Source organism: Danio rerio, chromosome 23 (genome assembly GCF_052040795.2).
Source record: "Danio rerio strain M-AB ecotype USA chromosome 23, GRCz13ab, whole genome shotgun sequence".
NCBI classification, from domain to species: Eukaryota; Metazoa; Chordata; class Actinopteri; order Cypriniformes; family Danionidae; genus Danio; species Danio rerio.
In genome coordinates, this window is record NC_141043.1 from 39692501 (window position 1) to 39720430 (window position 27930).

Sequence of the window (27930 nt, forward strand, 5' to 3'; positions counted from 1 at the left end):
TAAAATGAGTGTCTTATATGCATGTTGTAATAGTTAAAGTAATTTTTAAAGTGGCACTGTCCAAAATCAACACATAGAGTACAAGTCTCTGGCTGTGCTGAGAGTCTCAGATGAAGCTTGAATTTAGTTCTACATTAAACAAATAAGCTAAAAGAGCTTTGCCGCATATTTGAATATTTGAAACTCCTCTGCCCTAACAGATATCCATCCCTTTGAAGACGTGAAGAAAGCAAGATGTCAGTGAGTTCATTTCGGCGTGGTCAATGGGCCTCCCAGTCATTGCGAGTGACGGCAAAGGAGCTCTCCATAGTCGGTGTGCGGGGCAAAAACACAGCCATTGCTGAGCGCTTTTCCAAGTAAGCAAATACCAAGATTTGCATATCTAAGAGTAATCTCGCTTGTCCTTTAACCTGTCTTGTTTGGTTTTACTTTAGCACCCATTATAGTGCCTTGTGCTTTTCACAAGGTGCCTCTGTTTTAAAGCTGCTGTTCTGCTCTAAATTGGTTTTCGATGTTGGAGGAGAGGTTTTAACATTATTAGGTTTACTCTTATCATTTCATTATTGACAATGATTTCAAATTCCTTAAATATATGGCCAGGAACATAGCAGATTTAGGGGGGGGGGGTTTAAGCTGCACTGTTTGGCTTTTAAAGGCACAGTATGTAATTTTGCCACCAGAGGAAGTGTTTTCACAACAAACAAATTTGTAGGGCTCTATTTTATCGATCTAGGTAGGCACAAAGTAAAGCACATGGTGCAAAAGCATTAAGGGCATGTCGTATTCCAGATCAAAGCTCAATTTTTAAAGGCTCTATTTTTGGCTCTGGAACACATTCAAAATGCTGAATGTGCATGCTGACTCAAAATCTTGTCTACGAACATTGAATTCTTTCAAACTGGAGCATCCCACTACAGAGAATTATTAAATTTATAATGTAGTTTTCTGCTGGATCGTGTCGGACTGTTTGGAAAAAAAACAAGCTGATATATATATATATATATATATATATATATATATATATATAATGTATGTATGTGTATATGTATATATATGTGTGTGTGTGTATATATATATATATATATATATATATATATATATATATATATATATATATATATACATACATACACACACACACACACACACACATATATATATATATATATATATATATATATATATATATATATATATATATATATATATATATATATATATACATACACATACATATATACATACATACATATATACATACATACATATATATATATATATATATATATATATATATATATATATATATATATATATATATATATATATATATATATATATATATATATATATATATATATATATATATATATACTCGAGACATGATGAGATTGTTTACAGCAAATGCTGTATCGGGCACACGAGACTAACATATGAGCATTCACTTAAAGGAGAAGAACCCCCAAAATGTGTATATTGCAACAGAAACTAAACTGTTAAGCATATTATTGTGGAATGCCCTATTTTTAAAGTTATCAGACAAGAAATTTTATATGAAAACACTTTAACCTCTTAAAGTCAAGTGCTACTTTGGTTCTTCTGCTGGATTTTGCCTACCCAAATTCAAAAGCTTTGCAAATCCGCATGCAATGGTGTAAATGCTAAAGTTTTTTGTAAACTCAAAATTTTTAGGTTCTGTGTGGTTTAGTTTGCTGTAATTAATTTTGTTGGTTCCTGTACATGTCAGTAGGAAAAAAGAAAAAATTCTATCATAATCTATGCAAAAGTTATTCTATTCCAACTGATGGGAGAACGGAACTACTTTTGGGCTATTGGGCCAGTACGGACCTTAAAAATTTAAAGTATGCAGAAGTAAATGACAGAGTTTTTAGAGAATTTCTAAATGTGAATCCTTCTCAAATTGTCCTTTTTCTTTAAGCAAAAGTAAACTTTAAAAGCTGTTTTAGATTTTTATCTTATATAATATCATTATAATTATTATTTATGTGTTTTTATCTTGTGTGTTTTTTATTACCGTTGATGACTTTTAATTGTTAGAATGTTTTTATAATTATAGAAAAGTGTTATTTATAAAAATGTGATGAACTTTTGAATTTTTATTTTTATTTTTGCCATATAGCAAGAGAAGCTGATATGGCAATAAACTCAATTCTGACTCTTTCTCATTTTTTTGTTTTTTTTTTGTTTTTATAATTAGATTAGATTAGATTAGATTCAACTTTATTGTCATTACACATGTACAAGTACAATGCAACGAAATGCAGTTTAGGTCTAACCAGCAGTGCAATAGCAGCAAGTGCAGGATACAGGAATAAGTTATAAAGTGCAGTTATAGAAAACTATGGAGATATTTACAGATGGGATGGATGTACTATGAACATTATATACAGGTTGGATAAGCTATGAACAGATTTACAATATATGAATATATGTGCAGGTTGCTATTAATAATCAGTAGTGTGCAGATAGATGAACATGATTACAAGTGTATATGTTACAATATATGAATATATGTACAGGAATATATGAATATAATATAATAATAATTAATGTAACAATTTGAATGGAGCATGCTGACAAAAACTCTTTATTTGAAGTTAATTGGCAATATAATAAGGATTTGAATTTAAAATTTGGAAGAAATGTCATCAGTAGACTGTTTCTTAAAGCTCCTTATTGCATTCCTCGTTTTGTCTGCTCTCAGACGTTGGACTCTATAGGTTTGATTTACAGCTGAATTTCTGCTGGCCAACTCATTATAAGCACATCGGTTGGCTTGCAGTTGCTGTGTTTCCTGTGTGGAGGAATTTCAGAGAGCATCTGGAGTTTTTCCAGTGCATCTCCTGTCAGATTTTCTGATGTCTTTTCCAGCATTTTGCCTCTGGCTTCCTCTCCACACATACATCAATGACTCCAACATCCCCAACAGCGCAGAATTACTGAGCATCAAAGAAACCAGAGTGAAGGATTAAATGGACTGCGATCTGACCACTGACCTTTAATAGGTGTGGTCAAATATAAATCCTGTGTATTAAGTAGTCTTCTTTTTAGCGTTTGTGATATTTCTTTGTGTTCATCACTTTGTTTAACCTAACATTTAGAGCCAGCAGTAATTTTGCTGTAGATTTTCTTTGAAAATCAGACCAAACTTCCTGCTTTTAGCATTTGGGAATTTCTAAAAGTTCCTCCAAGGGATTATTAGATTATCCAAAGCAACTTCAGGCTCACTTTCTGGCGTCATCAAATAAAACTGGATGCAAAATCAAGACAGTCCAATTTTGTTGTCTGCGCTGCTCCACATGACCACTAGAGGCCACCAAAGGTTGAAAGGGATATTTTAGATTTCAGGCAGATGAAAGATGCAGGATTTAAACTGGGATCAGACAAGTATTAGGCAAACAATAACAAACACCATCTGCTGATTGGCCAGAGTTGGTTTATAGTGCGAAAATACACAACTAGCTCCTCTGATAGATGGATGGATGGATAAACACACAAACAGACGAGACCCACGGACAGACGGAGAGACGCACAGACATTCCATTCAGGTGTCTGTATCAAATATAATTTACAAAAGTTTTACATATAATGGAAGCACAGTGTCCTATTCCCATTTATTCTAATGGATATATTTATATATAATAAAAAACACTTCTGTTAAGGAATAAGTGATCATATACACCATTATATTTACTACAACTTTATTCATTTTTTTTAAGATGCATACTTTTGCAATGCCATATTTTTAATGTTATGAAAATGATTTATTATTTATAAATTTGAGGGAATCATTTATAAACGTGAATGAAACTTTATCTTGTGTTATGTATTGTTTATTGATGTAAATGTTATTATTTTATTGTTTTAAACCTAGTTATTATATAAAAGTGTTATTTAGAAAAATATTTTTACGTTTTACCTGTTTTTGCCATACAATAGCCAGGAAAGCTGCAATAAACTCAAAACTCTCTTTTCACAATTAATTAGTCTTTTTAATATTTTATCAAATAATTCATGTCAAATGATATTTGATGGTATATTAACTGCTGTTACAGTAGCTCAGAAAAAACTAGGAAAAAAATGATTAATGAATTGGGGGAAATAACTATTTGTAGATATTTTATGTTCACATTTTTTATGCTTGAAACCACAATTTTTTGAATTGTAAAAAAACAAAACAAAACGTAAATTAATAAAATGTTGAAAGAGCAAAAACTATTAACTCCAAGCAAGAATATCAGTTCAGTTTAGTTAAGATGTTAAATCAAGTCAGCAAAAATATACTTAACAAATGTTAAATGAGGCAAATTACAGTGCAGCATTTGACTTTGACTTTACTGTCATTCGCACACAGAACGAAACTTCATAGCATTGGCTCTGCAGTTTCAATAAGAATACCCAAGTAATAATATAATATACTACAAAAACATACACAACACCTGACTAACAGTCTTTACCGTCTGGCAGATCTACAGTGCAAATCTTATGCAATATTATTATTATTTAGTTTTATTATTATTATCCTAGTTGACTAGGAAGGCTTTGAGTGAACAGGTTTTCCACTTCATTTCTTCTCAGGTACCAGAAGGCAGCAGAAGAAACAAGTTTGGACAAGAAAAAAGTGAGTTTTCACCCTCGTTATTCATACCTGCACTTTTCCTGCTTTGTTCAAACTACTTATTTAAAATTAGTTAATTATTAAATAATTATTAATTCTTAATTATTTTTTCTTGGGAAAGCTTAATAGATCTATCTGTTTGTCTGTCCGCCCGTCTGTCCGTCCGTCCGTCCGTCCGTCCGTCCGTCCGTCCGTCCGTCTATCTATCTATCTATCTATCTATCTATCTATCTATCTATCTATCTATCTGTCTGTCTGTCTGTCTGTCTGTCTGTCTGTCTGTCTGTCTGTCTGTCTGTCTGTCTGTCTGTCTGTCTGTCTGTCTGTCTGTCTGTCTGTCTGTCTGTCTAAAAAATTTATCTTCTTTAATTTAACTTAATTATTTATCTTCTTATCAATTAATTAATTATGGGTGTAATGGAAAACAGTGGTTTGTAAGGATCGGAACACGCGTAACCTGTGGATTACCACATTTTTTTTCTCTTTTTTTTTTTACTAAATTTGTAACAATAAAATTATAATGATGACAGAACAAGTTGTGGTAGGTTATGCGGGATGTGGTGGGGTACTTGGGTTATTAAGGGTGTTTTCTGTCACACTGTAAAACCCAACAGTCAACTTTTTATATATATATATTGCTTCAATTTCTAAATAAAAATGGCAAAAATAGCTTGGATGTAGCTAAGGTACTTTTGCCTTGTAGCTTTTATCTTAGCTTAATACATTTCCCAGGGGGTAGCTTTTAATGTAGTTAAGCTACATTTTAAGTAGAGTAGCTAATAGCTAAGCTCACTACATTTTTCAAGTAGCTTGCCCAACACTGTCATCTAGCAATGAAACATGGTTTTATGAGTGAATAACTGAATCATTTATTGAAAATGAGACAAAAAGTAAACATAATATGTAAATGTATAAATCTAACATTATAATTTGTACAAAATATGTATACAGTAGTAGTAACAATACTTTTTTTACAGTAATGAATATTTTACGGTGTATTTTTATTCAGCTGATTATTTCTTCATTTTATTTTTAATAAAATGACAGCTTCTAAGTTCTGTTTGTTAAAACCAAAAGTTTCTTGCGGTATTGTTCTTGTAATAAAGGGAAAGCAAATGACATTTGTCGTCTCCGCTTTTTAGCTGATCTGAAAAATGGTCTCATCTGTGACCAAAAAACCAAAGTGTAATCCAAACCATGAGATTTGTAATCCATTACACCACTACTATCTATCTGTCCATCTATATTCTACTGCTCTTCAAACGCACATGCATTCACTGTCCAGTCATCTTAATCCCTATTTAGACGTCTTAATCTGCAGGTAATTCCCATGTGCTTTACATAACTGGTCCAGTTGAGTTTGTCAGGATAAAGGAGTAAACAGAAATGACGGTGTGCAGGATGTGGATGTACATGTATGTATGCAACTATATTAGACTGCAGCTGCTTCTCATTATGTAGCTTATGCATTCAAGTTTTGCTCGGCGTATATATATTAAATGAAAGGTTTTGTCATGGCTTTGCATTGTGTTTTGGCAGTGAGTTCAGAGTGTTTGTGGCAGGCCTCATAACTTATGCCTGGAATTTGAGTTGTCGGCCCCAGGAGGCATTTTAACATCAGCCAGAAGTATTTGAGCTGTTGTAGCTTGCATTCAAGAGTAGAAAGTATGGGGTCAGATTAGCATGCTTTAGTTGCTTTTGTGTGCGAGCAAGGCACAGAAATGACTCTTAGAAGAAGACGGGAAAAAAAAGAGCAGTCACTTTCTGTACTTTATTAAATCCTGAAGACTGCAAATATAGTAGCTTTAATATGCATTAAAGTGAGGTTGTACTTGATATATTATTAACTAAAGGTGAAGTGAATTTATATTCGCATACCAATCTGATTTGGTTTTGTATTTTAGTGGATGTTTATACATGAGAGGTGATCTAATTATTAATCTAAAAAGGATCTAAACATACTAATCTAATTGTCATGCAATTTTTAAAATCATTTAGCTCGTTTATACAGTATTTTGGTTAGTGTTATTTAGTACTGGGTTGTGGCTGGAAGGACATATGCTGGAATAGTTAACGGTTCATTCCGCTGTGGCGACCCCTGATAAATAAGGGACTAAGCTGAAGTAAAATGATTGAATGAACGAATATTTTATTTAGTTTATAGATATAGCTGTATTTTTTATTATATTTTTACATGTTCAAGCAACTGTCATACTGTATACCCAAAAAAGATGTTTGCTGTTAAAACTGATTATTTAAAATGAGCTTAAACAACACAATTCTGGAGTTTGTTTTGATTCAACTTGATTGTTGTAAGTTTAATACACTTAAATAAAAAAAATAAAAAAGTTTGTTTTACCAACACAAATCGATTGTGTGGAACCCAGCATTTTTACAGTGTGATTTAAAAAAAAAAAAAACAGAAATAGTTATGTAATTGAGGGGTTAATTTCTAAATACTATTCATTTATTCCTTCATTTTCTTGTCGGCTTAGTCCCTTTATTAATCCGGGGTCACCACAGCGGAATGAACCGCCAATTTATCCAGCAAGTTTTTACGCAGCGGATGCCCTTCCAGCCGCAACCCATCTCTGGGAAACATCAACACACATTTACACACACACCCATACACTACGGACAATTTAGCCTACCCAATTCACCTGTACCGCATGTCTTTAACTTGTGGGGGAAACCAGAGCTCCCGGAGGAAACCCACGCGAATGCAGGGAGAACATGCAAACTCCACACAAAAACGCCAACTGAGCCGAGGCTCGAACCAGCGACCTTCTTGCCGTGAGGAGACAGCACTACCTACTACGCCACTGCCTCGCCTTCTAAAAATAATGACTGGGAATCAGTTTGTGTTGTTACCTTGTTTTAAAAGTACACTGTAATTTTACTCATCCTCCACTAGTTTTTTTTCTGTTCTGTTTTTCTGTTGTTGAACAAGATATTTTGCCGGAAACCCGTAACCATCCACAGTATTGTTTCTCTACTGTGCACATCACATTCTTCAAATATCTTCTTTTGTATTCAACAGAATAAAAAAAAAAAAACCTTAAACCGATTTTTAAATGATGACAGTTTTCATTTTTGAAGAGAACTATCCCTTTTATTGCAGATTTTTGTCCTTTTTTTATATTTAATCAACAATTAGACAAACATAACAAGTTTTATAGTCTACATTTGTCTTTGTTTATAATAAAAAACTCATATAAATGTAAATTTTCACTCAACCTGTACACTGTAAAAAACGATATGATCAATTAGTCCTGACAGCATATGTTTTTAGGTCATTGTATGTTATAAAACTAAAAGCCAGTTTAACATAATATAAGTTCAATGGACTCATAAAGTTAATTTGATTCATCTTAAAGTTTTAAGGCAACCAGGATTTTTTTTACAGTGTACTTGCGTTGAAGCATGTAATCTCATTGTCTTTCGGCAACTTTCCTTTTTCCCCCCATTTCCTGTCAGCGCTTCCCCTTTTTCTGTTCTTCCTGGTGTGTCTGTCCTGTTGTAGGGGGGCTGGTCTAGTTCCCTCATGCAGATTCTTTCTAAAGACTAGCATCTGGTGCTGCATTTTTTCCTCATTTCCAGCAGCACGCTCTGAGGGAGCCACTCCTTCCTTTTTACCAGGTTTCTAAAGCTTTTGTAATCAAACTTTTCTAACAAACTAACATTTGCTTCATCTAATCACTTGAAGATATTTTGGTAGACATTTAGTTCTAATAACTGCTTTTGTTTGTTTGAATTGTATTTGTCTCAGAGGTCTGATTTATTAGTCATATATTTTTAATAACTCTTTAACTCTATTTTAAAGGTGTTGTTTTTAAAACTTTAACTTGCTGTTGCTTTAAAATGCATACTTCTATATTAATTTGTACCAGTCAATAACATCTTTAAATTAGACATTTACACTATTTTACTGTAAATCTGTCATATTTAAAAAATCTAAATCTCTGTGTTGCTTTTAAAATGATCAAATTAGCCAAAAAAAGGACATTTTTAATAAGACTTTTACTCGTTTCATTGTAAATCTGTCCAATATCAAACTCTAAATCTGGATTTTGCTTTAAAATGCTTGCTTGTTCTTTTTTAATACTTCTCTGTTAGTTTTCTTTGATTTAAAACGTCCTCAGAGGGTTTATCAGTCAGTGACATTATTTTAATAGGGCTTTTACCTTAAATCTGTCATGTTTTACACTAAATCTGCTGTTAATTTTGTTTTAAAATGGTTTTCTATTATAAGTCCTGAAATAAAGGCCTCAGAGTATTTATCAGTCAGTCTGTTGTATTTAAACGTCAAAACCTGTGTTTCTTTAAAACACTTGCTTCTATAATAACCTTTTAATATTTACCATTCATTGACATCTTTAATTAGACGTTTACTCTATTTACTTTAGATCTGTTGTTATTATATATTATACATTTTATCATATTTTTACATGTTGCTTTAAAATGATCAGCTTACCCTATAAAGGACATTTTTAATAAGACTTTTACTCTGTTTTATTGTAACTTTGTCAAGTCTCAAACTCTAAATCTGGATTTTGCTTCAATGTGTTTGCTTGTTTTTCTTTTTTAATACTTCTCTGTTGGTCTTCTTTGATTTTAAAACTGTCATTAAGTCCTCAGAGGGTTTATCAGTCAGTGACAAATTTTTTAATTGGACTTTTACCGTAAATCTGTCATCTTACACTTAATCTGCATGTTGTTTTAAAATGGTTCTCTATGATAAAATTACCATAAATGTCTCGGAGGAATTATCAGTCAGTAGCACATTTTTTTTTTATTTACTTTTCCTCTATTTTCAGGCAAATCTGTCATATTTAAAAGCCTAATCTGTACGCTTGCATGTTTGTTTTTAAACGCTTCTCTGTTTTTTTTTTGTTCTTTGATTTTAAATATTGTCATAAAGACCTCCCTGAGGATTTGTCAATCAGAAATCTATAATAAATTAGTCTTTTGCTTTAATTTTAATGTAAATCTGTCTCATTTAAAATCTTTAAAAATGTATGTTGTTAAAAAAATGCTAACCTTTTATCTTTGTTATAGCAAAAGGTCAATAGCAATAGATCAATGGAGATTATAGCAATAGATCAATACAGTCACAGGCCAAAGTCTGCATCATCTAGTCTCTAAATTGCAGTTGTGAAATCTCAGAAGTGACCGCTTTTTTTTTTTAAATCTCTTTTTTGCAGTCTCCGGAGAAATCGACTCCAGGCCTTCGCAACGGCAATCTGAGTGTCCTAAAGCAGCTCTGGGAACATCCAGCCGAAACGCCTACATCTCCAGAACCCAAAGCACACCTCCAGAACCATCTGCAACAGTCTGCTGTAAAAATCCCACTGGAGTCCACTGACGTCCAGCTTATTGAGGGCACAGACCAGCAGTGTTTGAGCGACAGTGATCAGCCAATGGAGAAGCGAACGCAAAGAGATGTGGAGACCCTCATCGAAAAGCCCACCGTCCCCCTCAACAGCCTGAAGATGATGTTCGAGAAAGGAGAGACCCTTCATAGTAATGTAAGTACGAGAATGTTGCTTTAGTGTATTAAACAGCACTTTGGCATGATTATACAGGTTTTCTGCAGGCTTTAACAAGTCAAATTTGGGACTGTTTTAAAACAACTATGAATGAAATTTTAGACTTAAACAAGGCTAAATGGGTTTGGCCATTGGAAAAGGTTTTTACTTGCCCCATCAAAAAAAAAAAAAAAAAAAAATCAAATTGAGTTATTTCTTAGCCACAAACTTTAATGTGTCAAAACAAGCAAACTCTAGTATGCTTTTTTTAACATAACTTTTTTCTTTTTTCAAATTTAAAAGGAAGAAATTAAAACAATATTGGTGAATCTAGTTAATAAATAAACTTTTGTTAAAGGGGGGGTCGACTACGATATCATATTCTAAACTTTAGTTAATGTGTAATGTAGCTGTGTGAACATAAACAACCCCTGTGAATGTAAGATGTTCAATGCAAAGGGAGACATTAGCTTTTACAGAGTTAGCTTAGCAAAGCCTACAGCGAACAAAGTTTGGGTACTACAAAAAATACATCCAGGTTAATGATGTCAATCTCTTTAGGTTACGCACATGCACCCCTTGCAGAAAAGGGGCGTGGCTAGAGGCACTGTAATATTACAACAGAGATGCTTCCTGTTGATGTGGAACTGATCTGTGAATCACAGCACATTATGTTAGCTGACCAATCAGAGCCCCTAGAGGGCGGGCCATTCAGAGGAACTAGGAAATATGAGTTGTTTACATGTTAGCTGAGTAGCCTGAGCACACATTGCTTTGCATCTTATAAACAAAGCCAAGCCTTAACTATACTCTGGACCACCTCATAAAAGTTTTGAGATGGATTGTTAGCAATTAGGTGAATGTTATCCAGACTTACCAGAATATGGGAAAATGAAGACCTGCTTAAAATGATTTAAAACATCCAACAAAAGAGTATAGTAAATTTTAGATTGTTTTTTTTTAAGGCCTGAAATTTTGTTTCTGAAATTTAAGACATTTTAGGATCCCACAGACCCCCTGCTATATAGGGATAATTCAGGCAAAATGTACTCCTATTAAAATAACTCTATTTCTGTTGAAAAGAAATGAAATTGGTGTAAATTGTTGATGGTTTTGATGTAAATTTTTTGGAAATAATACTATGGAAGTCAATGGCTATCAGTGCATTAATAAAGTCTCTTTATCCGTTTTCTGAACATATACAGTAGTTACCATCCACATCTTCTACATTTTGCTTATTCTCACTTATTAGAAAATAAAAGCAGTTATTTTAATATTGTAATAATATTGCACTTGGGAATTATGTCCTAAAATTACTCTCGTGTGGTACCTGGAAAACTGTCCCATCCCAAAAAAAGTACAGGTATTGGTATCGGAAAGTACCAAGAAAGAAATATCGATACTTGTAAAAAACTAATATTGATGCGTCCCTACATTTTACTGTCTTTTTGTTTTTGATAATTTAAAAAAAAAACAGCAGGCTTGATATAAACATTCTCTTTTGGGCAATTCCCAAATGTTTCACCATAATGAAGTGTCTGGAGGGCCTATTTGTGCAGCTTATTTCACATTTATAAATGCTCTGGGTGGACTTTTTGGACTCTGGGTTGTCTTTTCTGCTTGCTGGATATCTGTTTGTATTCAAAACATTCAAGAGAGACTGGTCATGCTGTGAGTCACATGATCTGATCACGAAGACTCCAGAGTGCTTAAATTCAGTTCATCTCTCTCGTTTCTGAGGATTTATTGCTCCGCTAAACACTCTGCAGGTCAGCTATTATTTGTTTGCTTGGTATAAAATGTCGTATTAGTTGTACTTTCAAATTGTAGCATCACTTTGATCTTTTAACTCGGGTGTTAACTCTGGCATGTAACTTGTACTCCTCTAAATGCCTTACATGTTTACCTGACTGCAAGTTGCGTCTTGTAGCTATCTGCAACCATACTGATATCAGCTGTAAAATGCTTCTTTAGGGGATCAAGTCTAGCTCTGAATGATCTGCCTGAAGGTAGTCCAGAACACGAAATCACTCACAACTGCTAAACTCTTAACTGCCTAGATCAATAACTATCAAGAAAAAGTTGATCTTTTGCATTTGGACTGCTACAATTGGATCATTTACAAAATGGGTGTTACCAGATATATTATAAAAGGGACTGTAATTCATAAATGAATGCTTCGATGTTTAAGAAATTTGGCATGCTAATACGCCATGTGATTGTAGAAAAGTGTGCTAAACTTCAATGTAATCTGCCTATAGGTGGCACTATAACTATTAAAAGGTGACTAATAGTGTCTTTGGCGATTCACTCTAAGTGACTTAAAAACATGTTTTACATACAGTGGTCCTTAACCACAGGGTACCAGTACCGGTCCATGGATCAATACTGCAAGTACCGAGCCGCACAAGAAATCATTAATTATTTCCTTTTTATTTATAATCTGAGTCTGAATGGTCTTTTATTTAAAAAAAATCTTTCATTATAAAAAATGACGGTATTGTCCCGCTTACATCTCAGTCACTTGAGTGTCCAAAATTAACTTACAAGCAGCAATCTAAGAAACAGACGTCTTTGGAAAGTTTCTTTGCTAAGGGGAAAAGGCCAAGTAAAGGACCCATGAACTTCCAAGCAATAGATCCACAACCGATTTGTCAACAAATCGGGTGAATCCACCATGTCTATGCAAGAAGATGAACTGCTGGAGATCGCGAATGAAACTCAGACAAACAGGCATTTTGCATATCACGTCTTTTCTAGAGTTGGCACAAGTTCATTATTTCCAGCAGCTTGCAGATGCACACAGTAGAATTGAATGCCGGGAGCGCACAACGAGTCACGTGACAAGAACTGACCGATCAGCTTCAGCTTGTATGAAATCTACACAATTTGGTTATTAATGAATTATCTCAGACAAACACAGAACACCCAAACACTGCAGTGCTTTGTCATTTTCTTCATAAATAAAACTTGTATCAGAATGACAGCAACGTTTTGTCAGCTTGTCATTCTCTGAAAAAACCTACAAACCAACCCCCAGTCAGCAGTAATATTGTCGCGCGCTGACCAGTCCACGGTGATAAAAGGTTTGGGGACCACTGTTCTAATTAACAAACGGTTTTATGTCATTAAGCCTCCAAGATAAACTTCAAACGAAGTTAAAATAAATGACTAAAATTACATAAATACAAACTAAATCTGGCCACAACAAAGTTCTTTGTGTTCGTTTTGGCAGTTCGAAACAGATCACCAAAGGGACCTTTGGGGCAGTTTGTTTTGTTTCTTAACACCTTTGAGCAGCTAATGGCCAGTGACGACTGTGCAGTCGGTGGGGTGTAACTTAACTTGGTTACCTTTAATTGAATTTTTAAGAGGATTGAATATAAAACAATTAGGTGGGCCCTCAAAAAACTCAAGAATTGTGTTGATTTCAGCTCGTTTTAAATAAGTAGTTTGAACAAGCAGCAAAAAAAACAACATTTCTGAGAGTACTTCAGTTCATATTCTGTTGTCCGTGAGGTTTTTGATTGGGTCTTCACATTATGAAATGTATTGGTCTCTGAGTTATAATAATAATAATAATAATTAGAACAAAATCTAACATTAGTGGTTATTGGTATCAGCTAACATTTCCATTTCACTTTTCATCCTCGAAAAAAATCTTCATTTTACTTGAAGATGTCCTGTAAGCAACATCCTACCAACACCCAACAGAACACTGTCACACATCAACACCTTTGCATTGTTGTTGTGAGTTTGCACTGATAAGACCTTCTCGCATTTCTTCCTTTGAAACGAGATCCATTGTAAATCACTGATTAGAATCTCTGATCTACTGTTCTCTGCGAGTCTTTGTGGTTAACATTCCCATGTTGTCTCTTTAGTCACGCCTCATCTTCATCTGACATTTTGTTTATTCTTTAATCTAATTTTTTGGGAACACTCAAAAGTTATGTGTTGAGAATAAACCAGGACTTCAATGTTCACAATGGTGTCTCTTGTTTGACTGCAGTGAGAATCGTACCCAGCGTTTTTTCTGGAAAAGAGTGCTCTGTTTTGAAGGAGCGTGGGTGGGGGAGAAAAGGGAAGACTGAAAGTGAATTCCTCCTTTTTCTCATTGTACCATCACCACCACAAAACCAGTGCTTCAAAACATCCCAGCATGCATTTGACGATAGTTTGACTCACATTTTCAGTTTTATTTTAGAAAGGCAAGCATCCCTAATCCAAAACGTTAAACTTGTAGCTTCTGTGGTTGAGACTGAGTGATTTGAACTTGTGAATCATTTAAGTGACTCAGAACAAAACATTGATTCAGTTCTTGAGTTCAGCTCACTGACTCCACAATCTGGGTCAGATATGAAACAAAATATAGCCAATAACCAGGGCCAGACAGAATCTGCTGACATTTCTTTTTTGATATTCCTGCAGATTTTTGTGGAATGATTTTGATAATAATATAGAAAATAAAAACTTAATATCACAAATAAAAATAGAATAATGTTAACTTCTTTAAAATATACAGAAAATCCAATTAGATCCACTTGTTTGGTGAACAAAGCAAGTTTCTCATACGTCTACTAAAAGAAATTGGAAAAACAAAGAAGGAAATTTCACAGGAGGACTAATAATTTTGTCTTTATCAGTTATTAAAATAAATAGACTCATTGATGGGTTAAAAAAAAATCGGCGGAAGTCTGTGTATGCAGATTCCATGTGGTCCTACTAATAACTCTATTATATGCGTTTATGGGGGGTTATTTCTAAACTCCTCACCTCTCAAAAGGCATTTCCATCAGCGGACGGGAATGAGGTCGCTCTGGTTGAAAGTGTTTGCTGTTGATGTCATGAGATAAACATCCACATGATCGCTGAAGGGTCAAACTCTCAGCTCTCATCAAAGCCAAACGTCTCTCCTTTAACCTGCGGGATGGTCATGAGGGAGAAACACTGGCTGAAATTAACTGAATTCATCATCCACGTCCTACAGCATGTCTGTTTTTAAAATCTGCTTCAGAGGTTTTCTTTATGGATGTCTCTGGATATTGACTTGACTTTGTTCTGTACTGAGCAATGAAGTGCTGGAAAAGGCAGTTAATAAAGAGAAGTACCACATATGACTAAATGTAAGTGATTTATAGGATGGATTTGTTTTGTAAGAAAGATTTTCGCAATTGTTTTGTCATCAGGGGAAGCCATTAAGTTTCAGATTGATTAATCCAAATAATTGGCTAATACTTTCTGCTTTGCACATTTCAATGTAAGTCTGAATGGTATCATCCACGCCATTTGGTTTATACATTTGTCAGCAGGAAGATTTTAATAGTTTAAAATATATAATGAAACTTGCCATAATCACTTAGTATTTTATGTACTTTTCATAGAAGACAGAATAAGTTACAGACAAAATTATTAGCCTGTGCAATTACTAATTTTAAAAAAAAATATTTCCCATGTGCTGTTTAATCGAGCAAGGACTGTTTTTATTTGTCTGAAGGAAGCCTTGGCTGGATAAAAAGCATTTAAAATAAAAAATAATCATAATAATTTAATAATATCATCACCCCCTTAAATTAATATTATTATTATTATTATTATTATTGTTATTATTTAGTTGGCTACTGAACAAATCACTGTTGTCCTATGACTTGCCTAATTATCCCAAACCGCCTAGTTAACCTGATTAACTTAGTTGAGCCTTTAAATTGCACTTTAAGCTAAATACTATACTGTAAAAAAAAAAAAATCTGTCACTGAACAGTTTCCATATTTTTTATTAAGTGTTTTCCATTTATTTACAGTGGTTAATTGCATTTTGGGATGTTTAACTCTGCAGCTTAACAAAGTGACTTATTGACATTTTAGTAGTTTGAAATAATAGAATGGATAAGAAATAATATAGAGAGAGAAATTAGTCTGTAAAATAATAGAAAATGTACTGGCAGTTTAGTACTGTTATATAACACCAACCCAGACAATATATTGCCAGGGGCAAATTATTATTATTATTATTATTGTTATTTATTTTTATTTTTTAGGGGGCTCAGCTCATTATAAGGTAAAAAAAAAAAAAAAAAAAAATATATATATATATATATATATATATATATATATATATATATATATATATATATATATATATATATATATATATATATATATAAAGCCTACATTTAATAGAAATAATTTAACAGTAATACACCTAAAAATGTTTGTTTAAAATTGTATACTACTAGTATTCCACTGTATTAAATAGACAGACATAGCCATTTGAGTTCCGAATAAGCCAAATAGGCTCAACCCACCTGTTTACTGTAATTAAAACCACTTTCTATATTCAAGTGCATTTTTTTTGTTTCCATGTATTAAATAAATAAACTGCCACTTTTCGAATTAAATGCAAAAAGTAAACATATTTCACAATCTGAATGATAATAATAAATAAGAAGTATTTTTTTTTATTTTAGACAACACTTGATCGTTAAAACGAGTACATTCTCTAAGTGGTTCTGTCACTGTGTTCAATGCTTTCTGTGCAAGACTGTATGGTATTTAATGCCACACGAACTGTAAAGTGTTTAATATTGGTAGTTCATTTTGAAATAAATAGCGAAATGTTCGTTAAGAGTTACATTTTTTGCTGGATGAAACAGCTGTAGTGATGAGGTGAACGCCGAGAAAACCCGACTGCTCCTCCGTGACATTAGGATACAGTTCATACAAGGTTATCTATATCAAAGAACTGCAAATAAGCAGATATTATAACAATTTATCACTAAACACACACCTCGTTCTCTCGCTGTCCACCGATGTGGTTTGCTGGTCAAATGAAAAACAAAAGACGGGGAGGAGCCGAATTCTGCCACCGTTTTCTTATCAAATTTAGGAGACTGAAGCAATAATTTAGTGTACAGTTTATGAGATAATCGCAGAAGTTTTAGGGGGGCTGAGTAGAAATAAGATAGGCCTAGCAACGCCCATGCATTAAACTATTAAAAATGTTAATAAGTAATTTTTTTTCAAGCTTAAAAGTTGTTGGAAGAAAGATCAAGCTCCCAAAATACAATTCAAAAGCATAAATAAACCCAAAAAAAATAATAATAAAATGAAGCATAAATCACAAAATACAGAAAACTGCTAGTTGACAGATTTTTGTTTACAGCAAAATACCTCTAAAATATTGATTCAATACTTCATGGCAAAAACTGCTATTTAAAAACCAGTTAAACAGCATTTGGGAAAGATGGATATAATGGACACAATGGATATATTTCATCTTTTGTCACAGATTTGATTCTGTGATAACATAAGGACACTCCATTTTTTTTATTTTTTTTTATTTTTTATTTTTTTGTAGCCAGCTCGTGGCTCAGATGTTCCCCTCTTTTGTGCTTTTTGGATTAATAGAGGATCTTTTGTCTGGGTCGATGCCCCCTATGGCTGCGCTGCCTTTGCCTTCATTTATTTCCCGCTCCCCGGGTGTCAGCCAGCACACCAGCATGGAGACGCTGTACTGATGCCTGGCCGGCTGGTTTCCCCCCTCCCCAAAACAGCCCTGCTGATGGCTAATCCATGATTGGGGGGTGGGCCGGTTTCAGCCCCCCTTGTTGGATTTGGAGAGGTTCAACCAGCTGCCTACCCCACCCCAGCCTCTCCGCCCTCCCCCTCCCCATCTCTCCCGCTGCTGCCAGCAAAACACTGGCATGCTCAGCGTCTCTAATCTGCACTGCCGGGCTTTAGGCAGACAGTCTGGGCTCACTAAATCTCCAGGAATCACTGCACACAACGCTCACCGTTGCCTGTTTGATTTTGAAATAGGTAAGACACGCGGCTTTCAGATCCATGCTGATGTTGTTACATGTGGGAAGTCGGTGGGATGATGATGTCAGTTTTAGTTCCTGCCGTGCTGCTTTCCTGAGAACAATGGATACAGCAGACTTTTTGGAGGATGTGTTTGTGCTTGTGTTGCAGGACAGTATGTGCTGGGCACTTCTGGAAAAGTAAATGCTTGTGATGCTTTTTGAAACGTTGGTCATTATCTGAAACAAAAGGGAAGGCGTGAGGAGTGTTACTGCAATGAACAAAACTAAATCACTTCAGTTTACCAGCTTATTGTACTATATTACATGTTTAAATGACACAAAGGGAACTTTACAAGGAGTCTGTGACGATGGTGGCTGTTTTAATTAATCATCTACTGGAAACGTTTTTTCAATCAAGCATCATTTTTTAATGATTATTTCATCCTAAACTGTTTCCAATAATTGGCACGGCACTAATCTGTTGGTTTGAAGAGAACGCTTCACCAAAAAATGCAAATTCTGTGATTAATTCATTCAGTTCCTTTCTTCTGTTAAACCCAAAAGAAGATATTTAAAAAAAATGTTGGAAACTGCTAGCCTGGAAGTCAATTCCATAGCAAGCTCAATGCAAAACTGTTTGCAACATTCTTCAAAATATCTTCTTTTGTGTTCAACAAAAGCTGATAAACAATAAAATTGTGTTGAATTATCCTTTAATGTTGGTGTTGTCCACTAGTTTGCTCTGGTCTCCATGCGTCTCAGTCTTTCGGTGTAGAATTGCAGTAGAGTGTGTGTGTGTGTGTGTGTGTGTGTGTGTGTGTGTGTGTGTGTGTGTGTGTGTGTGTGTGTGTGTGTGTGTGTGTGTGTGTGTGTGTGTGTGTGTGTGTGTGTGTGTGTGTGTGTGTGTGTGTGTGTGTGTGTGTGTGTGTGTGTGTGTGTGTGTGTGTGTGTGTGTGTGTGTGTGTGTGTGTGTGTGTGTGTGTGTGTGTGTGTGTGTGTGTGTGTGTGTGTGTGTGTGTGTGTGTGTGTGTGTGTGTGTGTGTGTGTGTGTGTGTGTGTGTGTGTGTGTGTGTGTGTGTGTGTGTGTGTGTGTGTGTGTGTGTGTGTGTGTGTGTGTGTGTGTGTGTGTGTGTGTGTGTGTGTGTGTGTGTGTGTGTGTGTGTGTGTGTGTGTGTGTGTGTGTGTGTGTGTGTGTGTGTGTGTGTGTGTGTGTGTGTGTGTGTGTGTGTGTGTGTGTGTGTGTGTGTGTGTGTGTGTGTGTGTGTGTGTGTGTGTGTGTGTGTGTGTGTGTGTGTGTGTGTGTGTGTGTGTGTGTGTGTGTGTGTGTGTGTGTGTGTGTGTGTGTGTGTGTGTGTGTGTGTGTGTGTGTGTGTGTGTGTGTGTGTGTGTGTGTGTGTGTGTGTGTGTGTGTGTGTGTGTGTGTGTGTGTGTGTGTGTGTGTGTGTGTGTGTGTGTGTGTGTGTGTGTGTGTGTGTGTGTGTGTGTGTGTGTGTGTGTGTGTGTGTGTGTGTGTGTGTGTGTGTGTGTGTGTGTGTGTGTGTGTGTGTGTGTGTGTGTGTGTGTGTGTGTGTGTGTGTGTGTGTGTGTGTGTGTGTGTGTGTGTGTGTGTGTGTGTGTGTGTGTGTGTGTGTGTGTGTGTGTGTGTGTGTGTGTGTGTGTGTGTGTGTGTGTGTGTGTGTGTGTGTGTGTGTGTGTGTGTGTGTGTGTGTGTGTGTGTGTGTGTGTGTGTGTGTGTGTGTGTGTGTGTGTGTGTGTGTGTGTGTGTGTGTGTGTGTGTGTGTGTGTGTGTGTGTGTGTGTGTGTGTGTGTGTGTGTGTGTGTGTGTGTGTGTGTGTGTGTGTGTGTGTGTGTGTGTGTGTGTGTGTGTGTGTGTGTGTGTGTGTGTGTGTGTGTGTGTGTGTGTGTGTGTGTGTGTGGCAGTAAAGCCAGACGCTGGTGTCTGTCCACGGCTCTCTCAGAGCTCATTAGAGGATTATTGATGCCAGTGGAGGAGCTGGTCATCCAGAGCAGGAGACACGTTTAAACGCTGCTGTCATGGCTTTAAATGTCTCATGTCACCTTTAGTAATTAGTGGCGTTTGCTAAAGTAAGTATCGTTATTACTTCAGCTCATACTAGGGGTAGGGGATTTGAACAAACCCCTTACTCGGAGTGTAAGTGCAGTGCAACTTATCCTGCCCTGTAAAAGGATATGAAAATATGTGATGCTGAGATGTTTTTAAAAACAGGATGATCATAGCAACAGGGCCCTATCAAATTTGCTTCACTTTTAGGGCTGCGTTTCAACAGTGAAAATAAATGTTCGTATTTAAACTCGGATCACTCGGATAATCAGATTTGAAATCACAAAATGTACTTCATTTAACAACAAATTATTAGGACTTTAATAAAAGCTACATTTTTAGCAACCCTATAAAATCTACTGTATTTTTATCTAGAATTAAAACTTGTGCAGTATTTTTTAATGTATTTATTTGTTTAGGAAGTGCTTTTTACAATGGTTTTTTTGTACAATGGTAACGATTTACTATGTTTTCCACTAATAGTAATATATTTCATTTAAATTCTATTACATTTTTTTTTCCCAAGTCAAACCAAACTTTCATTTTGTTGGGATGTCATGAGGATGCTTGGGTTTCTGTGTGTGCAAGATTGTTTTTATCCACATGAACATCTTGTCATCTCACTTAATGAGAAGAGATGTAACAACTCCAGCATTCGTTAACCAGGAGATGCACAAAAAACTCTTAAGAAGCCTCATAGCAACACAATAGCCAGGCTTCCATCTAAACATAATGCAAATTCTCTCAACGTTTGCAATAAATATCCCAAATGCAAATTAGGTGTGTTTCCATCAAGTTGTTAGAGAGGCTGACTGTAGTATTGGTAACCTACTGTAATAACAGGGGTGGATTTAACCAATAAGGGAGGTAAGCGGCTGCTTAGGGCCTCAGGAAATATGGGGGGCCACAATAAATATCTATATATATAAAACACTGTTTTTTACCATATTTTGTATATTGAGAGTTAAACGCATACAATTTTAATATAATTAAATATTATTTAGTATACACAAATATAATGTTATGCAATAATAATAATAATAATAATAATAATAATAATAATAATATTACAAGGTAAAATCATGGAACAGTCCAGCAGTCAAATTTATTAACAATATATTTAATATTTTTAGTTGTAAATTAATAATAATAAAAAAACTAATCATTTAAAATGTAGAGATTGCATTAATTTAAATTGTCGAAAAAAAGATAGAGTGATATATATTAAAAACAGCAAATAAAAAATAAAAGTAGAAACAATGCATTTCAGGACTTGGGCCCCATGGCTGGAATTGCTTAGGGCCCCAAAATCACTAAACGCGCCCCTGCCTAGTAACCAACAGTAAATAAGGCGAGCTGATTGGTTATGTTGGTATATAATGTTCGCTACATCAGAGTTTTTTCAGCAAATGCATTTCCATATACCCACACAAGTCAAAAATCATCAAGATACCATGAAAAAAAGTATATATTTTTAAAAATTTGGCATTTCCATCACCTGTTTCTCATGTAATACTTGAAATTGCACAATAATAAAGGGTGATGAAAGCCTATAGCGATAGTCAAACACTGTCCAACTTAAGCAACTCCCAATAGCAGTAACCCTGGCAAACCACATTAGCAACATACTAAACACTACTTAGAAAACTTAACTTAAGCAACTGCACAGCAACACAGTGGGAAAAATCGAATGCCTTAGCAGCTACTTGGAACACCTCAAAACCATGTAGCATTGTGTTTGGGGATTTGCACACACAATATTGCTAATAACATTTGATATTTAATTATAAACCGGGGTATCTGCGGGGTCTTAAAGTGTCTTAAATATCAAAAGCTTTAAATTTAGGCCTTGAATGGTCTTTAATCTACTGAAATATTGTGTTGCAGGACTTAAATCCCTTTTAAGAGGTCTTAATTTTCCTCTGTATAAGTGTTAATGGCCAGATTGGGCAGCTATACATGAACAATCACCAACAATCCTAATCTCAATCTCCTTTTTTTATTGAAAAATATCAATAAAATATTGTGTTGCAGGTCTTAAATCCCTTTTAAGAGGTCTTAATTTTCCACTGTTCATGTATAGTTGCCCAATCTGGCCATTAACACTCATACAACCACCAACAATCCTAATCTCCTAATCTCAACCATGATGTTTTAATTACTTTTCTTACAGTAACATTTGTTTAAACGTTCTTCGTTTATTTACTGCTGAGGATACTGACCTGATCTATATTTTTTATTATTAAATTCGTATTATTGTATAAATAAATGTAAATCATAAATTTTTTTTTATAAAGTGAAAGGATTTTCTAACTGGGATATTCAAAACAAATCCTTAGCATTTAGCCCTGTATAAGTCTAAAATTTCATTCATAATGATCTTAAAGAGTCCTAAATTTTACTTGGTGAAACCTGCAGAAACCCTGATAAACATTTAAGTGTGTGTGTACATAGTTTGTCTGTTTGCTATGAATAACTGATTTAAATATGTAAAAACTTCATGGACAGAACAGCAAGAGTATAGAATCAAATCTTCTTTGGTTCTGATGTTATGCTGAACATGATATGAAACATGGCATGTTTGTCATCGAATCATCTGAAAAGCATCACATTGAGCATTGACTTTATGGACTTTTAAGGTGTTTGCTTTTCATTAACACACATCTCTTTTTCTTTAGGTGTCCAGAGAGCCTGGGACAACAGGAGACAGTGGATCTGACAATATGGAGCCAGGAACTAAAGGTAGAAAATCAAACGCAACACTAAACACGCCTAATAGTTTAAATGTATATGTTTTCAGTTGTGTAATCTCTTTCCAACACCTCTTCAACTTCCTGCATCCTTTCCACAACACTACAAATCAGCTTACTGGACAAAATGCTGATGGCAGATCTGTGGAAATCTGTTTCCCTTTTCCTATTTGACCTTGTGGCTCTTATTTTCTGTGGCGTGTGTACTTTTATTTTTTATCCTAGACCACACTGATTGATTGACTCTCCTTCCGTTATTCGCAGAAAGTCTGGAGTGTGGGGTAAAAATGCTGGATTCAACCCCTCTCAGGGACAGGATGGCCATGTACCAGGCAGCTGTGACTAAGCTTGATTTCCCATCCTCCCCCAATGTAAGTGATACCGCACCACTTCCACTATACAAACCCTCCCACGTTTACTGTCACGCCTTTATGATTTCATCAGATGCACTATATCTGCTTACTTGACACTACTAGAGGATTGTTTCGATATGAAGCTGTTAAAAGAATTAAGTTTTTTATGACATTGGTGCCAATATGATCCCTTTACGAAAAAATAGGCCCAACACAAAAAACAATGTTCAATGTAGAAAATGCTAAGAAATTAAGTTAACTTTTGTTTTTACAAATTTAAGTGGATTGAACATAAAACAATTAAGTTGTCCCAAAAAACTCACAGCAAACATCATTTTGAGTGTTGAGTAGCATTCAAATTTGCAGGGGTGTAGATTTAGTATGGACGTATCCCCACCAATATCTGCCAACTATTAAAATGTCCTCACCAATAATTTATTTCACTTTAAAAAACTTACAAAAAAAAATTGCCCTGTCTATATCAACCTCGACATGCAGAAATGGTTAAATCACACTCTCTGCTCGAGTCGCACTGCCCCCCAAACACATATGGACATTGTGATTGGCTGTGCTTTTTCCTGCTGTCATGTGAGAGGCTGTAGCTGCTTTGAGATGCAAGCAGCGAGTGCCAAAACTGTGCAGGTGAATTTCCCGTGCAAGAATAAGGTCTGTGAGGTGTGTGACACACAAGTGAGCATGGAAACAGCAAAAAATAAATAAATAAAGGTGGACATAAGGAGCTTTTTCAACAAAAAATGTAAGTCGCATAAAGCTCAAGTTTGCTACTGAAGGAGTTGATTATGATAGTGCCGTTAATGTTCGTGTTTTTCCCCGCTTTAACGCACAGTCTATCGTTAAAGCAGATGGATATAGTCTGTGAATAACATGCCCTGAAAACTAACAGCAGAATAAACAGCTACATGTAAAAGTATAGATCCCTGCCAGTTCTCTAATCTCTGAGTAGCATGTCCAATTTCGGTAGAAACAATTTGTCAGAGAAAATACAGCCTGTGCTCCATCGTTTATCAATACTGATATATGACACTTGTTTCATTTGCACTAATAGATGGAAGTCTTTATTAAAGTCTCTCTTTATCAGTTAATAAACATTATTTTAACATTACAGTTTAAATGCACATGGGACTGATAGTGTAAGTTTTACAGTTTTATAAATAATGAACATTTAGAATGAAGAAATATGAAATGCATATTTTTTTCAAAATACAAATGTATTATCTTTTATGATTGCTTTTTTTTTTTTTTTTTTTTTTTTAAGAAATCTGTTAAAACTTAATTTAAATTAAACACTGAAGCCTACAGGCAAATAACAGACTGGCCAGAACATTCAACTTTCCTCATTCAGAATTTGTCCATTTGAATAAAAAGAAATATTTAAACATAATAATTATCCAACTTTTGGTCTTTCAAACCACCCAACCCCCCTCTTGGCTACAGGCCTGACAATTTAATTTAATAGATTTTATGGAAAAAGGATTAATTAATAATATATTTTAATGGCAGTTAAATAATGAATAGCAATTATATGTGTGTGTGTGTGTGTGTGTGTGTACGTGTGTGTTCACTCTTGAAAATGTGATGATAAATATACAAAGCCATACTTAAAGTATAAATAAAATAAAAATTACAAATCACTACAAATTCACATAACAAATTTTAAATTGTTACATAAAAAAAGTTGACATTTCTTTATGGAGTTTGCATGTTCTCCCAGTGGGTTTCCTCCAGGTGCTCCGCATTATAGGTGAATTGAAAAAACTAAATTGGCTGCAGTTTGTGTTTGTTTGTGTGTGTGTGTGTGTGTGTGTGTGTGTGTGTGTGTGTGTGTGTGTGTGTGTGTGTGTGTGTGTGAGAGAGAGAGAGAGAGAGTGTGAGTGTGTGTGGGTGTTTCCCAGTACTAGGTTGTGGCTGCTGCATAAAACATATGCCAGAATAGATGCCGGTTCATTCCGCTGTGGCAACCCCTGATGAACAAGCAATTAAGCCAAAGGAAAATGAATGAATGAATGACTGAATTCACAATAAAACCCAAGCTGGCTAAACGAACAGCAATTAGATGATATCTATTAAAAAAAACTACAAACTAGCTTCAGATTTAAGCAATTCTTTTGCATCAATATAACCATATGTGCCACCTTTGCTAAAAATGCCCTGACCAAACACGAGATTAATTAAAACGACAGTGCACAATACCCTTCACTAAATATTACATTTTAACACAACAGTAAAAGGCCTGATGCACTGTAAAAATGCTGGCTTCCACACCATTTCTTCATGTTGTCCATACACAAATCGATTAAGCTAACTTACTTGTTTTTTACAAATTGAAAGAGTTGTTGATTCAGCTCATTTTAAATAAGCAATTTGAACAAGCAGTAAACATACATTTGTTGAGTGTCTATAAATACAAGCTACAGTCATATAATGGATTGCTGATTTAAAAGGTCACCTTGATTTCTTCATATCAATTAGTTTGACATCTCAGGCATTTAATTATTTTTTTATTTGTAGATCCTCATAGAATTATGTACATTTCCTGTTTTGCATTAACGTCTATAATCCATAGCTTTTTTTCAAGTTTTGTTTTAATCAAGTTTTAATTTTGCAAGTCTGATAGTTCTTATCATGATTACATGGGGATAAAAGCAACAAGCACTGCACTACAAAGATTTTATGCTTTAGAATTGGGGTTAGGAATGACTTCAGGATGGACAATTTCTGAGTGTTCCTGTTCCTTTAAGGGGGCGCACACTCACTGATCACCTTTTCTCCTTTTTGTGTTCCTGCCTCTGATAGAGTGAAGCAGCAGACAGTGAAGCCCGAGCTCACAGTGGAAAACAAAAGGAAAATGTGCCACCAGTGTCTGCTGATGTGGTAAGAACCGTCAGTGCTCACGACAACATGATATCATGACCCTATCTGTTTTCAATGACGTGATTTTTACTAAGGCTGCACGATATTCTTAAAACATACATTGCGACATTGAAATTTTACACGATTTTTATATTGCAATTATTCATAAGATTAGGTCAATAGCACGATTGGCAAAGAATATTTAATTAATAAAGGAGTGCAACACAGGAATAAAATAATCAAATGTATAATAAAGCTGTATAGTGTTCATTGTATAAATAAATACAATTAGTCATTGTCTACAAAGTCTAAATGCTTTAAACTCATTTTAAAAGTTTACACAGGCCTAAAACACACAAGCAATGAATTGATTTGAACTTTATTGTGGTTAAACTGAAATGACTCGTGTGTTTGGAACTGTTATACCTAGTCAACTATAATCCAGACTCCACATTACATGATATAATGTCATGTGTCGATGTCGATGCTAAAATGATATATTGTGCAGCCCTAATTTTTACACAGATGTATTTATTGAAACCTATTCGTGACGAATGGAAGAGTATTTTGATGATAAAACATTTTAATAGAATATACATCTATATTTTTAATGATATTAGAGAACATTTTACTACAGGAAATATTTGAAGGGAATTGTTTAAAAACGTGTCTTCTAAGGGGTTTTAGACTATCAAATTGAAACAACTTGTATGACTTATTATGAAAGTAGTTTTTATTACACTGTAAAACCCAAAACGTTAAGATAACTCAAACCATTTGAGGAAACCAATTGCAACAAACCATTTAAGTTCAAAAACGAATCCTAATGAGTACTCTGAACTTAATTCATTTGAGGAAACAAAGCAATTTGAGCAAAGTAAAACCCAATAAATAAAGAACTCAAACCAACTAAGTACTGTAAAACCCAATAAGTTAAGGCAACTCAAACCATTTGAGAAAACCGCTTGCAACATACACTGTAAAAAGTGATTAGTTACTTAAAGCGAGTAAACCAATTGCTTTAAAAGCAACAAGTTGACTTTACAAAAATAATGCAAGTATGTAAACCCATTATAACTTTGAACTGTTAAGTTGACTTGATTTTTATAATTATGCTTATTGTACTCGCTTTAAAAAAGAAGTAAATTAATCACCTTTTCCAATATACCTTTATTATATTAGTTTTCCCCCTGGTTTTCTGCATATCAAAATGACATACAGTAAAATAAATCTGATCTTTCTAGTTTGTCTTCTAAATTTCATACAGGCTATTGTAAATTTCATTGAAATCATGAAGCACCAGTATGTAATTATTTTAACAATTACAGTAATTTGAAAACAGATGGGCTAAAATAGTCTGACACTGTAAACAGGGATTAGATGATTTTTTTTTAAAGAAAGTGAGTAAAATTAGCATAATTATAAAAATCAAGTCAACATAATAGTTCCAAGTTACAATGGGTTTTCTTAGATTATTTTTGTAAAATTAACTTGTTCCTTTTAAGGCAATTGGCTTACTCGCTTTAAGTAACTAATTACTTTTCACATTGTACTGTTTGAGTTAAAAACTAATCTATATGAGTACTGTGAACTTACTCCAATTAAGCTGAAGTAATAAGGTATTTAATGAACTCATTACCTTCAACACTGAGTTCAAAACTCTTTTCAAATGAGTAGAATTAACTTTGTCAATTTTGAGTTAACTACACTCATTTCATTCGAGAAAACAAAAATAAACAAATAAATACCTAAATAAAGACATGATTTTTGGTCCTATTGAGTCCATAAACCATTTCTGTCTACATCCTTTTTCATTAAACAACTCTTTTACTTTCAACCTTACTCTAATTTTTTTTCACCCACTATCATGAAGCAATCAATTCCCAAGAATAAAATGCAATTCTTATTTTCATTTTTGGTGAATG

General features: G+C 34.5%; 2 protein-coding genes across 4 annotated transcripts in view; one reads left to right on the forward strand and one right to left on the reverse strand.

The window, feature by feature from the left end:
- The window catches only part of zgc:174906, a 44116-nt gene that overhangs the window by 13306 nt on the left and 2880 nt on the right, over positions 1–27930 (reverse strand). Inside the window, exons 2-3 of one of the 2 annotated variants that reach the window (XM_087306114.1) lie at positions 17961–18206; positions 14944–15090 (exon numbers count right to left, since the gene is read on the reverse strand). The gene's annotated coding sequence lies outside the window, so the exon portion shown is untranslated. The remainder of the gene's footprint in view (positions 1–14943; positions 15091–17960; positions 18207–27930) is intronic. The other variant, XM_087306113.1, reaches the window with a different exon arrangement.
- lima1a (LIM domain and actin binding 1a) overlaps positions 1–27930 on the forward strand; it is a 39334-nt gene that overhangs the window by 5371 nt on the left and 6033 nt on the right. Inside the window, 6 exon segments of one of the 2 annotated variants that reach the window (NM_131664.1) lie at positions 201–356; positions 4600–4642; positions 9844–10167; positions 22710–22773; positions 23046–23152; positions 25949–26026. In NM_131664.1, the coding sequence (NP_571739.1) occupies positions 235–356; positions 4600–4642; positions 9844–10167; positions 22710–22773; positions 23046–23152; positions 25949–26026 (738 nt within the window). In that variant the 5' untranslated portion in view covers positions 201–234. 2 annotated transcript variants of the gene reach the window in all.